This window comes from Marmota marmota, unplaced genomic scaffold (genome assembly GCF_001458135.2).
Source record: "Marmota marmota marmota unplaced genomic scaffold, marMar, whole genome shotgun sequence".
Classification (NCBI taxonomy): Eukaryota; Metazoa; Chordata; class Mammalia; order Rodentia; family Sciuridae; genus Marmota; species Marmota marmota.
Window position 1 is genome coordinate 2440995 of NW_025999983.1, and position 14368 is coordinate 2455362.

General features: G+C 54.1%; 1 protein-coding gene across 10 annotated transcripts in view; it reads left to right on the forward strand.

Annotated features, from left to right (window-relative positions):
• The window catches only part of Rps6ka2 (ribosomal protein S6 kinase A2), a 297075-nt gene that overhangs the window by 210077 nt on the left and 72630 nt on the right, over positions 1-14368 (forward strand). For all 10 annotated transcript variants that reach the window (XM_048805828.1, XM_048805830.1, XM_048805829.1 and 7 more), the window contains 2 exons: positions 5803-5919; positions 11953-12034. In XM_048805828.1, coding sequence (XP_048661785.1) covers positions 5803-5919; positions 11953-12034 — 199 coding nt within the window. The remainder of the gene's footprint in view (positions 1-5802; positions 5920-11952; positions 12035-14368) is intronic.

Genomic DNA, 14368 nt, shown 5'->3' on the forward strand with positions numbered 1-14368 from the left:
GTCTGCACTCCGCCCCTCCCCTCAGCCATGGACCTGGATTCCCCATGGTTCTGCGTGTCAGGAATGTGGCCAACGTGGAGCCACAGGTCGTGTCATCTTGGGACCGGCTGGTCCCTCAGTGCGGTTCTCTGGATGTCTGTGTGCCGGCCGTGCCCAGCTGCAGGTCATCCTTCTGCTGCACCCGTGTCCCTGGCCTGCTGTGCCACCATGGACCACCGCACTGGGACACGTGTGGGTGCCTTATGGAGGCGAAGCTGCAGTAAACACTGGTGTGCCAGGTGGGGAGGTGGCTGGTGCCCCGGAGCCGGTCGCCATGACGTGTGCTCAGACACGTGTGGCTTTATAGGGGAGCCGCCAGACGGTTGCAGATTGGCCAGTCCCCTTCACATCCAGCCAGCAATGCACGGAAGGCCCGGCTTCTCTGCATCTTCACCAGCATTTGACGTTGTCACTGCTTTTAAATCTCAGTCTCTTCCTGAGATAAGGAAGGCCCTGGCCCAGTCCTTGTTTTTGTCGTGTGTGGTGACATCCATGACCACTCTTGCTTCTGCAGCCTCTGGTGCACTAAATCACCTTTCTGGCAAGAAAAAGAAAAGACCCCAGGGTGGGGGAGAAGAGGGAGCTCTGCCACGCACTCGCAAGTCTGTCCCTCCAGGGGACATGAGCATGAGCATCGTCAGGACGGATCTGTTCACCAGGACAGGAAAGCAGATCCGGAGAGTGGAGGAGGCCTTCTTTCCCCTTCTCGGTGTACTGTGTCATGCTCCTGAAATTTCAGAGCTTGCATCTGCCGTCCTGACATTCCAGCAGCCTTTTCCATGCTGGTGTCTGCCCTCTCCCTCCTGCTCCCTCCTCTTGTGTTCTGGGACAGACTTATTCTTAAATAAAGCCAGCCCTGCCTTACCGCTCCCCAGCACGTGCCCCGTGGCTGGCCTGATTCCTGCCCTTGATGCTGCTGCACTTGGTGGCTCAGCCTATATTTAGCCCTTCAGAGACATGAAGCTTTCTGTAGGATGGTTTTCTATTGATTGGATGATGCGGCTGGCCCTTGGGTTTCACTGCACCTTCCTTCTCACCAGCGAAAGTGACACTTTTGCTGAGACCTGTAAGGGGCAATTTAGAGAGCAGAGAAGATCCTGGGACTCAGCAGCTACTACCTCTCCGACATTCCCTGGGCCCTGGCCAGAGAGGAACCACGCATGGATCCTGGCATCGCAGTCTGAATTCTAGCTGCAGCTCTGCCCTGGATCCTTGCACAAGATACCCAGTATTTTAATCAGTGTTTCATCCCTGTGAAATACTCAACAAGAACGACTTAAAGGAGGGAATCTCAGTTTCAAAGGTCTCTGTCCACTGACAGCCGACTCCATTGCTCTGGGCCGGAGGTGAGGTGGCGCACCATGGCTGAAGGGCGTGGGGGAGGGAAGCCGCTTTGCTCGAGGCTGCCAGGAACCAGCGGGAGCTGGGGGGAAGATGCACCCTTCCAGGGCACACCTCAGTGGCCCACCTCCTCCAGCCAGGCCCTGCCTGCCTAAGCTGCCATTCAGTCCTCTCAAACTAGGATGGACTGATTAGGCAGCAGCTCTCAGCGTGCAGCCGTTGACTTCTGAACACCGCTCCCCTAGCGCAGGAATCCTGTCCAAACCATCAACCCGACCCGTCCAGAATAAGAGGTTCCTCTGGTCCTGTGTGTTTGCATGTGTCAGGGCCCCTGTGGGTGTGGGGAGACACCTTGGGTGGGCACAGAGGCGGACTTTGTCCTGGTTTGTTCTTACAATGGGATGCAGCTCCCAGAGGACTCACTTTCTGCAGAGGTGGACCAGAAGTCCCTTGGGGCAAGCTGTGGGAATTGTCACCAGGTCCCCTGCCCTGGGAGGCTATGAAACCAGCCTCGAGCTTGCTAGGTATCTCCGCTGTCCCCCAAGACAAAGTTGGCCTCCATGTCGTCCTCCCCTGGGCCTGGAGTCTGCGAATCCAGCAGATCCCCTGGGTGGTCGTGATGCAGGTGGCACCATGGCTGTGCTGAGACCTCTGAACAAGATGTTCTTGGATGAGCAGGTCCTGTATGTGTACCATGAAGAGTGGCTCCTGGTGCTCCTTCCTTGGACCTCCATGGCATGGTGGGCCTCTGGCCTATCTGAGCTGCAGGAAAGAGCGTCACAAGTCTCATCAAAATCAGGCTCGCGTCTCGCTGTGGCCGCATCCCCTGATGTCTTAACCTCAGAAGCAGAGCAGGGCTCACCAACAGACTGTGGGTACAGCCTTGAGGTGTTGTCCTTGTTTCTGTATTTGTACAAACAAACCCTGCAAACTTATTCTATAATTTTCTGAGAACTGATATCCTGCATGCAGCTCTGATTTCTAGAATGACCTCTCCTTTTTTTTGGAAACAAATCTTAACACTTGTCTAATTTTTATTTCCTATATTTTTATCAATATTCTCCCACAACTTTTAATTTGCATTTTCTTTTCATAAATATTATACTTTTAATGACATGAACAGCAGATGATTCAGAACAGGAATTCCCTGAGGGGGCGACTTTGACAGGGAGCGGAGAATTAGCGCAGCTGGGGTCCAGCTCCCGAGACTTGCTGTGGGGGCTGTTCTTCTAGCTTTCCAGCCCCTGGGAGCACCTGCTGAAGCCGGTGAGGCAGTTCAGCCTCAGGACTCTCGGATGATGCTCTGCAGGGATTTTGGAAGCATTGTCGTGACAGTGTCCATGGATGGACGTGGTTTAAACTGTTCATGTCTCTAGCTTCTTTCTCACATTACAGCCTTTTGGCATCTTCGCCTGTGGGGCCAGCACCTGGTCATGGTACCTGCTTCTCTTTCCATCACTCAAGTTATTTTAAAAACACTCTTCCCAGGCACTGTGCTCAGAACCAAGTGTAGAGCACCCGTGTGGCGTGGATTTAGGAGCAGACTGTTTTCCTGGGGGATGGCGTGCACATCCGCGTAGTGTTCTAGATAGAACGGCCTGCCTCACCAAGGAGAGATCACAGATGTTACTTCACAATGAGGCAGGAATAGTTTTGTTCTCGTGGTCCTTTAGGTGTCCAGAGACAGTGGGGAGCAGCCTTGCCGGGGCCCTCCTTCCTTCTCCTGCCCAGCTGCTTTCTGTGGACACTGCCCTGCTCTGCCCTGCATCGCCACTGGGTCCCCTGAGCTCCAGTTTTGTCTTAGTTCTTGGGACATAGTTAGGTGTCCTCAAGCAAGTTCAGACCCAAACGTCACCATGAACTCAGAACTCTGAGTTCTCAAATGGGACCCTGTTGGTTCTTTTTTCTGTTGCTAGTTGAGATTCTGTTGAGTGGTTGGTAGAGACCTTACTGATTTTAAATGGTAAGTTAGCTGTATCAAGAGAGAAATCTGGAGTTGCAAATGCTGTTCTAGGAGGTGAAATTTTATTTGTGCTTGGGGTCCATTTTCTCTAAACCCTTTGACAGCAAGAATGTGCACACATCTTGTAAATGCTGGTAGATGTTTGCATTTAAATGTGTGAGTTGAGATGTTAGGGCCATAACTCAAGAAGGTACGTGGCTGAGATCAAGGAAGCAGGGGTGGCCTGCGGTGCTGTCTGTGTTTGCAGGAGCTCTGAAGCTGGCTTAAGAGCGTGGCCTGCCAGGGGCTGGGGAGGTGGCTGGCATCAAGAGGAGCCAAGTTCATGGCCGATTCCCCGAGGGCAGGCACTCGCCTTGGTGTTGCCAGCTCCGGCTGGGCAAGCCTTCGGGATGGCCTGTCCCTCGGGGCAGCGAGGGGATGGTGGCCCACAGTGGGGAAGGGGGGCTTATTTTTTACTTGTGATTCTCCAGCCTTCCAAAAGAGCTCCTGAAGCACACCCGAGTGCTGTGAAACTGGCCTCAGGCAGAGACCAGTGTGGGAGTCCAAGCCTCTTTGGCCCGTGTCCCTGGCCACTTTCATTCTCCCTCCTGCCCTGAGCCTCTGGACAGCATCACATCTGACTCTGGTTCAGCAGTGTGACTGCTCACGTTCACATTCCCACTGGAGCCCAGAGAGATGTACTGAGGGGATTGTGACCTTAGGTAAGCTAGGTGTTGCATTGCACAGCTGCAGGGCTGGGGCTGTTTAGGAGGGAGGTTGGGATTCTGGATGACTCACATCACCCCACTGCCTCTGTGCTGTGGGCAGAGGACGTCTTGACCCGGGGAGAGGGTTTTGTAACAGAAAAGGAGTGTCTTATTTAAATGACAGATAATCTTCCCAGTTCCTTCTTCCAATGGTAGGTCAGTGGCAGAAAAAGATAGCATATCTGTGCCCAGCGGGTGTAGGGTTGGCTTTGGGCTTCTACAGCCACCAGCAGGGCTTTCCTTGTGGATAGGGCTGTGACACACCCACAGCCCCAGGGCCCCTGCTGACTGTTTTCCCTATTGCAAGTTGGAAGAGTTCACTACAAAACCTGGAGCTTCCTGTGGCTCTGGTGGCCCTGGGGTTCAGAACATCTGAGCTCCAGTGCTGGGTTGTCCTCAAAGCCACCACCCAAAACTGTGCACCCCGGGGTTTTACTTATCTGTTCAAGAAGCAAAGACAAAGAAGCACCGTTACAATCCTGTGTCTTGTAAGTGAGCTTCTGTAAACCTTACAACCAGCCAGAGAGAACTGGGGCCATAGTGTTTGCGTTTCCAAGAAAAGAACATTGTTTTTACCAAAGTGGCGAATAATCCTCAACCATGTGGAAATCAGGAAGCTTCCAGTAACTGTCAGGATGGGAAGCAGAGCGCACAGGCCCTTCCCTCCTCTGCTCTTGCAGTTCCTGGAGGGAAAGCAGTAACCTTAGAGGTGATTCAAGCGTCGTAAGGCAGATGGCTGCTGCTGGGGTTTCATTTGAAGCACAGGGAAGAGGCGCGTGGCTGTATGGTGAGTCCTGGGCTGGGAGCGTGAGGAGCAGGGGTGCCCTCCGCAGGACCGCGGGGCCTAGGTGCCCAGGGCCCCGGGCCTGCTCTGCATGACTTCCTCACGGCTCTCTGCTGTGTCACTAAAAGCGCCTTCCCCCGGCGCCCAGGAGCCAGGAGGAGCCTCTCAGAAGGCGCAGAGATGCCTTGGAGAAGAGAAGGCTCCGGGTCGGGAAGCGGCTGCTCTCCAGGTCCTCACCTGACAGTGGCACTGGGCAGAAGGCCCACCTACCTGTGCAAGTGCCGCCCAGTGTCTTTGCCTGGGGCAGCTTGGCATGAAAGTGATCTCTGTCGAGGCTTTATCTTAAAGATGTAGGTTCTTTTTCCTACAGGAAATTCTTGCTTCTAGATTGGAGAAAACTTTCTCACTGCTTCTGAAATATAATCCATAGGGTGGCAAGGAAGCATTCATCACATCAGCTGTGTCAAAAACATCAGGGATAGTGTGAATGGGGGGGGAGAGGCGACCAGACCATCTGCATTTCACCAGTGACGTCACACGTGGGAACCTGTCCGTGCCCTTCTGAGCACAGCGTGTAGACACTGAACCGACCCCCTAGGCTGTCTGTTCTGTGGCTGCTGGTCACCCCAACCAAAAGTTTTGCTCAAATTGTTAAGTAGAATGGGTTTCATTGAGACTACCTTTAGATTTCCCAGAGGTACTGGTAAGACCAAATGACAAAAATCCCTGCAGAAAAGAAACAATTTGAGGCTCACATGCCAGCAAACTAACTGGAGATGATTCCATAAAGCTGCATGGTGTCACAAACGTCCCTCCAATCCCGGAAGTCTGTGGCAGAGCCAATCACAGTGACTACAGTGGAGGGAGGTGCTAAGGGCAACTCCCAGGGACCCTGCCCCTGTGTCACAGTATACTGCTCTTCTCCGCAGGAAGAAGGCATCGTGAAGGAGATCGACATCAGTCACCATGTCAAAGAAGGGTTTGAGAAGGCCGATCCTTCCCAGTTTGAGCTGCTGAAGGTTTTAGGACAAGGGTCCTATGGGAAGGTAAGTTCAGCTCCCGGATGGGTGCAAGAGGGTCTCACTCCTGAGCATCAAGGACACAGGGGCCACACCTGACAGAATGAGAAGTACAGATGGTCCTAGCTCGGCACAGCCCAGGTGACCTGCAGCCTGTGCACATCAGTGCCGGGGCCCTTGCCCATCAGGGAGTTGTGTCCAGTGGGGACCTCCTCCCCCTCAAGACCATGGAGCCTGGCCTCCCCAGCTGCTCCCCAAGGTTCCCTTGGTCACCAAGGGGAGCGGGGCAGTTGAGCTTGAGCCAGAGCATCTGTGGCAGTGCATCCTAACAGCTAGCTTTTTAAAGCTCAAAACAGTAGAATAAGAGAAGGAGGAAAAACACCTCTCTGGATTGGCCTCATGACATCTGGAAGGCTCCCTTAGCCTCTGAGCAAAGCTCCTTTGCCTCTCAGAGTGTCTCCCCTCCTGCAAGATGGTAATGAGCCCCACCTTATGTGATTGGCAGCTGCTGCAGTGTGTGTGTGTGTGTGTAGCCAGAACTGCTGGCTTCCTTTCTTCTTCTACTTCCAAATTACAGCAATAAAAACTGATTTCTTCCAGGAAATGAGAAAGGCTGCCTTTCACTTGGGCCACATCCAGAGACAGCAGATGCCAACAGGTGCTTTCACTCGGTGGCCTGGGGTTTGTTCCCGGGAAGCTCTGGCTTCTCTGCCCCTGGTGTGAAGGGTGGATGGCAGGCATGGCCTGCCATGCCCAGGGAGCCCTCTCCTCCAGGGAAGGGAGGCAGCCTGGCCCTCAACTGCTTTCGTGTGGCCTGTGGACGTCCACCAGACCTCTCCAGCCTTCCCCTGACTTTTTACTAAAATGCAATCAGCTTAATCCCACTTAAGGGTAGGATTAATAGTATGCTGATATCTGAATAATCTCTTACAGACCACATAAAGTTGTTTGCAGAAATTTATCTTTTGTCATGCTGATGAAGTAGAAGGACTTTTCTCTTTTTCTTTTCTGCTGGGTAATGTGGTGAGGAATGTGTTTATTCTGCTGCACATCACCAGTATTCGGGCCATTTTGGTCTATAGAATGCTATTTACTACGGTTCCCGTAGTGTTTGTGAAGCCTCACTCTGTAAGTAGCCATCATGAAAAGCAGAACACAGAGCCTGTTTCAGGGGACAGCTCAATGTCTTGCACTAACCAGAAAAATAGGAAAGATTATTTCTTGGAGAAGTGTGATTTGAAAACACAGACAGGGGTCCTCTTCATTTTGCTGACTTTCCAAGGTGCTGCCCACGTGTCATTTCATGAGTGGAGTCAGCCTTTGCAGGCGTGGGCCAGAATTGTCTTTGCGCCAGTGCAGCACGGACGAGGCCTGCCGGGTTTCATGGCTGTGGGTGACCAGCTCTGTTACTGCTGGAAACACCATGGGTGCGACAGCCCCATCCCAAGAGGGGCACTGAGTTCCTGGTGACAGGGAGACAGGAAAAGCTTCCTGGGCTCCGGGGAAGCAGACCAGTGCTCCAGGTGTCCAGTAGTGCCTGACTGCAGAACCACCACCCTTAAATACCCTGGTTGGAAAACTAGTGTATTAAACACAAAAAGAGAAAAGGCTTCCCAATTCCTTCGTTCAGACTTCAAAGTTTGAATTTTAATTTTGCTTTAAAAAGAAACCCTTGGGGGGGCTGGGGTTGTGGCTCAGTGGCAGAGCACTCGCCTAGCACATGCGAGGCCCTGGGTTCCATCCTCAGCACCACATAAAAATAAATAAATAAAACAAAGGTATTGTGACTATGTACAACTAAAAAATTAAAATTAAAAAAAGAAACCCTTGGAAAACAAGTAGAATGACGGCCTTTGGCAGAATCCTCCTGGAGCGCTGACCCCCGTGATATGCCACGCTTGGCCTTCCTGGCCCTCTTGTGAATTCTCTTGTTATAGCCACACGTGTCCTCATGATACAAAGAATAACTGAGTCAGTTCAGAGGGTCAGAGAGGAGAAGCAGGAGACAAGCCCCTCTGGTGGGTGTGCCCTAAGGTGACCTCGATGGCCGGCTCAGCTCCTGCTCGCTGAGAGCCAGCGGTGGCAGCCAGGCCAGGCCAGGCTAGGCTGCAGGACAGGGGAGCAAGGCTCAAGCCCCCTCTGTGCACTGAGTGGGACCCGGTGCAGTAGGCTGGTCCTCAGAGCTTCACTCAGGTTACTGGGAAGGAAGCAGAGCCCTCGTGGGAAGCAGCCACGGTCAGTGTCTCTGCGCTCGTCCACGGAGGCTGTGTTTTCCATCCAGGCAACAGCCGCAGGGGGAGGACAAGCCTGGGCTCTGCTGCCCACACTTCTCCATGGCTGCCAAGAGGAGACGCCGTGGCCTCAAGCAGGGGCGGGCCTCCTTTCCACCCCTGAGGGAGAAGAGTCCTGGATTCCACCACCCTCGCTCCAGCCAGAGACCAGCATGAGTCTGGCCCTGCCTGCAGGTGGGTCCACTCACAGCCTGGCCTGCTTCTGAGCCCCTCCACCCTCCTCTCCACTGAATGACTGAAGACACGGGAGACAGAGAAATGGATAAAATCTAGCCTCGGCCGGGGAGACCTGGGCATGCAGGCCTGCACTGCACCCAGAGCCCAGGAGTGTCTGCAGGACGACTGTCAGGGACCCTAACCGTTCAGGCCCTCTACAGGATCCTCGGTCACTACTCTCTGCTTGTGCCACAAGAAGATTATTCCTGTAAACAAACAACCCCACAACAACAACCCCACACAGAACACACTGGAGGAACGAAACGTCTCTGGCTGTGGAATTTCTTTCGGCAGCAATTGAGGCCTAGAAGCCGCAGCACCCCGACACGGAGCACAGCGTGCTGGCGATGGCTCTAGCCCCGAGCTCAGGCCTGCAGGGCTCACTGTGCCCAGGAACCCAGTGGGGGAGTGGCTGGGGTTGTGGCTTAGCAGTAGAGTGCTCACATAGCACGGGCAGGACCCTGGGTTCTCTCCTCAGCACCACATAAAAAATGAGTGAAATAAAAGTATTGTGTCCAACTATAAAATAAATATTTTTTTAAAAAATGGCCTGGGAAAGCAATGGAGTGTGGCCAGGCACAGCCGAGTGCTGAAGGGGTGGCATGGACCACCTGCCTCTCGGGCGCAGAGGCTGGGCACAGAGCCCCGTGCTCTTGGGAAGAGTGACTCCCCGCTTCTCTGCTGCTCCTGGGGCTCCCTTCCGTGGAGTCCTGGGAGTGGTCTGTAGGTCATGATTTTCACACTCTGAGAAGGAAGCAAACCAAAGTCTTAAAATTTTAGAACTTTCCTGTGACCCCGTGGGTGGCAGCACAGGAATGGGTCAGACGCCTGCCTTCCTGCCACGTGGCCCACTGCAGACCAGCTGTCACACTCCAGTGCTGAGAGCATCAGGTGCTGATTCTGTGGACCACAGTGGTCCCCAATGAATGGGGCGATTCAGGATGATGTCACATCTGTCCCAGGCTGCATTTGTGGCCACATGGCTGCAGGAGCCATCCTAAAAATGTAGCGCGGTGGTGTGTGCCACTGGGTTAGGTGACTGTGTCTGCTGACACGGCAGAGCTGTTCGGAAGCTGCCTTTGCTGCGTCGGCGTTGAGTGCTACAGTGCACGAGCCTGGCAGGGCACAGAGGGCCACGCAGGGTGCGGCCAGGCCCTGCCGATTGTGTCTAAGCTGCTGCGGTCTTGGTGGCTCGCCTCAAGGTGCCAGGCTTCTGCTGCTGAGCCCTCTGCTGGCCGTGGGAGCGCCTGACGCGATGACTTGGAAGTCCTGGCACTAGCAGGAGTTTGATCCCGTTAGTGGAGCGGAGCCGCCCTTCCTGTGAGAAGCGAGAGATCTCACGTGAACACCCGCACGGTTTGGCACCCTGTGAACTGCGTTGTAACTGGCAGCTCTGGTGGTCCAGGCTCCAGGGGGGTGAGCTTTCAGTGCTCCCTGAATGCAGTCAGAACTTCCACTGAGGAGGGCCACACCCTGCCCCTCACTACTGTCACTGCCCTTCAACTGCTGGACTGAAAACAGCAGACCATCCCTCCACCAGCCGGCCGTCACTCACCCCATCCCCTTGAGACCTTTGAGACCCGACTTCCTCTCCTGGGTGTGGGTAGAGACTCAGTGGTGACCCTGCGGCCTCCCTGGGACCAGGACTCATCCTTCAGCCTTGCCTACCACCTGGACTCCTGCTGCGTGTCCCGCCTCCCGCCTCCTGGGCACCAGCAAGGGGCTGATGAGAAGTCTCCACAACACTCATAGCCAAGTGCCTATAGCTTCACTGGTCTCCACAGACAGTAGATGGAAGTGCAGCCTCAGGCGGGAACTAGACTGTGCTGTGTGTGATTGTCTTATAAGTATCAGGGAAGACTCAGGAGTTGGGCACTGATGGTTCTCTGTCTGCAAATAATCCCTTCTTCTGACCACTGCTGACATGTTTCTTCCTGCCTGTTGGGAATCTTGTCCCCTACACCAAGAGAGGCGTTGGCCTAGCAGGACATTTCTAAGATAGCAGAGTTTGTCCATCTGTAGTAATTTGCACGGTTATGGCAGAGCTGTGTGTAGAACCGGGGTCCCCAGGTCCTGCAGAAGGGCTCAGTGCCTCAAATCCTGCATGCCAGTCAGTGCCCATGAGGGTAAGCCCCAAGTTGTCTCTCCAGGCTGCACCAGCCCTGCAGAGGTGCAAATGTGTGTAGGTGTTCCACCATCGCCCCAAATAAACACAGTTCTCAAACCCCAGAAAAGGGAGCCTATCTCCATCTGCCATGTTTCCCAGGACCCAGGCATCTCAGGCAGCACACCACTGCACAGAACCGGCCCGCCTCTCGGCCCTGGGCAGAGGGGTCCAGCAATTGTCCATGGACACTGGTGTGGTTGCAGCAGTGACAGGTACTGGAGGGACGGGGGACACAGCTCTGGGGTCTGGAGGTGGCGAGTCTCTCTGGGACACAGGGTGCAGTCTTGGAACTGAGGTCAGGCTCTGTGGATCCACCCCTGTGCTGGGACCTGTGTCTTCTTGCCCGTCCCTCATAGGGTCTGCCCGAGACCCTGTGCTGCCTGAGTCCTGAGTGTCTGTCCTCATCAGTGGGAGGCCTGAGAGAGCAAGCACTGGTCACATGTCCGTCTGTGGGGAGAAGCTCCTCTCCTCCCCTCCCCACTTCCAGGCAGTGCACGCGGCTCACCGTGGCTCCATTCCACCAAGCCTGGTTCCTCTGAGCATTTGTGTCCAGCCAGACTTCCCCAGGCACTTGCTTAGAGCTGGTCCTCTGCTTTCTGAGGCTGAAAAGAGAGGCCCTGGGAAGGAGAAAGGCTGCTCTGCCCTCAGACCACACCCCGTGGGCAGCCCCTTCTGCCTGCCTCGCAGCCAGAGCCTCTGGGGAATCGAGTTTCGCATCTGTAGGAAAATCCGCATGTTCTTCATTTGCCTGGGGACTTCTTTTCATAAAGGATCCTCTGAATGTTTTTCCTTTACTAATTTTATTCCAAGTATGAAGGGGAGTTTAAACTTAGCCTGTCTCAATTCCCTCTTCTTTTTGGTTTACCTCAGATACACCTTAAAAAGTGTCTCAGAAAGTGCTGAGTGTGTCTGAGAGCCGGCTAGAACTAACTGTCAGTAGACCTGAGCTGCCTGCAGGTGCAGTTTGGGTGAGGAGAGTCTAATAAGGGAAGCTGGTGGATCTCAAAGGCTGGGCAGCGCTGCTGTCCGGGCAGGACGAACTCTGAGTGGTTTTCATGGGTGGGGGCAGTTTACAGAGGGTTATTAAAATAGAACAAATTATCTCCCTAAAAACTTTCGAATATTTTGTTTTTCTAAACATTCTTCAAAAAGAGAAAACATGCTTCTAGTTCCAAATAGAAAGTTAGTGGCACCAAGACCAGATGGCTCTACGAACACGACCGTGGTCCCCACGGGCTGCAGCTGGCCGGGCTCCTCCGGGCAGTGGGGAGGGTCAGACTTCCTGCGGGGTCTTTGTGCTGTGGGGATTCCTCTGTGGAGCCCCTGCCAAGCCGGGAGGGCTGAGTTTGAGGTCTGGTCAGTTTCAGAATGTTTTCTGCTTACCAGGTGTTCCTGGTGAGGAAGGTCACTGGATCTGATGCTGGCCAGCTGTACGCCATGAAGGTCCTGAGGAAAGCCACCTTGAAAGGTAAGGCCTCAGGGCGCTGTTTGGAGAAGCGCCGAGAAGGCGCTCACCCCACTATGGTTCATGGGTTCTCATGGGTTCTCATGGGTTCCGGAGCACATGGGCCCTGCTGTCTGATAGTCGATAAGCAATACAAACGTTCCCTGGGTGTTTAAGATATCCAGGCAGAATTTCCAGTTTGGGGAGGAGAGCCATCTTGCGTAAACACCAGCCATCCACAGATGCTCCTCCTGGAGAGCCTTGGGAAGAGAGCAGCAGGCGGAGCAGGCTGCTACCTCTGTGTGCGTGACAGACCCACCCGGGGTCACCGGGAAGCTCAGCTTCAGGTCAAGTGTGGCTCGTGGCTGAGCTGTTTTCCTGCTGTCCCAGTGACTGGGAGTTGGGAGTCCAGTCCAGCAGTGGCTTCCAGCCTCTGCTCCCACCCTGAGGTGAGAGCACCACACGGGGTGAGAACATAGCGGGGTGCAGAGTCTCACCCACCTCGTGACCCTGCACCCTGTTCGCTCTTGGTGAGGGGAGTATGCTGCACAGTAGGAGAGGCTGAACCCCCAACACCTGGCTCTGGACACCCAGTTGGCAGCGGTTTATTAGTCTCTGCTTCCGCCCAGGGAGGTGGCCATTAATGCCACACAGGTCACATGGGCTGCTCTCAAGAGCTGAGGCCGGGGGAGGCAGGCTGTGTCGTGCGAGGGCGAGGTGGCCCAGTCCCTGCACATGAGATGATGTACTTGATTTTGTGGCTGGCAGGGGAGGGAAATCCGCTAGGTTGCAGGCTGAATGGGGCCCAGCTGGCCCAGCCCACAGAGGAGCCAGCAGGCCAGGGAGCCTCGCCTGGGGGGTTACCCAGCAGGAGCAGGGGAGCTCGTGGTCAGCTTTGGGGTTCTGTAAGACTCAGGCAGCCTTTGGTTTCTCTTAGAGCACAATGTCCGTGGCAGTGGTGTGCAGGGAGCTGCAGAGACAGCGGCATGCTGGCTCCGAGTCCCATGCCTTCTCCTGGGGAGAGGAGACAGGACCACCAGTGGAGGGCGTAAGGGACAGACCAGATCCATGCATGTCGCAAGCGAGCCATGGGCTGTGTGTGTGAGCTGTGCTCATTTGAGCACAAGAGGGGCCTGGCCTGACATTACTGCCTGATTGGGCTGTGCGACTGACATATGTGTGCCTTTTCCCTCCATCTGACTGTGATCCCACACAGCGCCTGAGGCGGGTGTGGCTTTCCAAGATGTCAGTCAATCTGCTGTCCACAAGAAATCACCAAGCAAGACTCCACCTTGGAAACCCAATCCCTTGTTTTATTCGGGTGGAACTTTCTTGAATGTCTTTTCCCCAGTAAATGGAAGGTTTCGGGTGTGCTCCTTCCAGCAGTGGAGCTGACCCTTGGGCCACCGAGCCGTCCTGCCTCAGAAACTTATGTTCACATGCTGCGTGGTTTCTTCACCGTTTTCTTAGTTATTGATACACAAGCGCCTTTGAACCCAGTCCACGTCACCAGCCAGCCAGCTGGCACGCATGCAGACTGGGACTGCCCTGACGTGTGGCACAGGGAAGGCGCTCTCACACGAGGAGGTGTCAGGAGAAGTTGGCAGGTGAGCGAGACCCAAGGCTCAAGGAGGTGACCACTTCCACAGAGGAGAGGAATCAGGGTGATGTTGTCAGCATGACCAGCAATCAGAAAATGCAGACACTGACCCTGGTGTCACCTGGGGTCCCATGCACGTCCAAGGGGAACTCGCTATGAGCAAAGGCCAGGGTTGCTCAGGAGTACAGCTAAGGATTTGGGTGCTCACAGGTTGTTCTGGAAATTCCTGTGTGCACAGAAGACTTGGGCACTTGAGTTTCTAGTTGAGTGTTGCAACCTGATTAAAGCCACGCTTTTAGATTTAACATTTTTATCGTATAACAGTATTTATGTAACTGTTACCAGGTGAACATGAACAAATGTTTCAAGAGTCTCATGACAATGTTATTTTAAATAATTGCTCTGTTAGTAAGAAGAGGTATAGAAAACAAAGCAAGCTTTGACTTCCTATCCCCAACTTTTAATAAAATAACCTCTCTACCTAATAGTTGTCCCAGAGAAAAAGAAATACATTAAACATTCTGTAGTTCAAACCAAACTGCTCATGCAGTTTCTCACAAGGTTAGACACAGGTGACCACGAGGCCCAGCTGCCCCACTCCTGGGTATTCACCAGGAGAAATGAAAACACGGGCTACACGGAGACTGCACTGGAATGTCTGTGGCGGCACCAGCCAGTTCACAAGAACCCAGCAGTGGGGAGAAGCCAGTGTCCAGTGAGGATAAAGGAGGCTGAGAGCGCTGCATGCTCCACCGGCA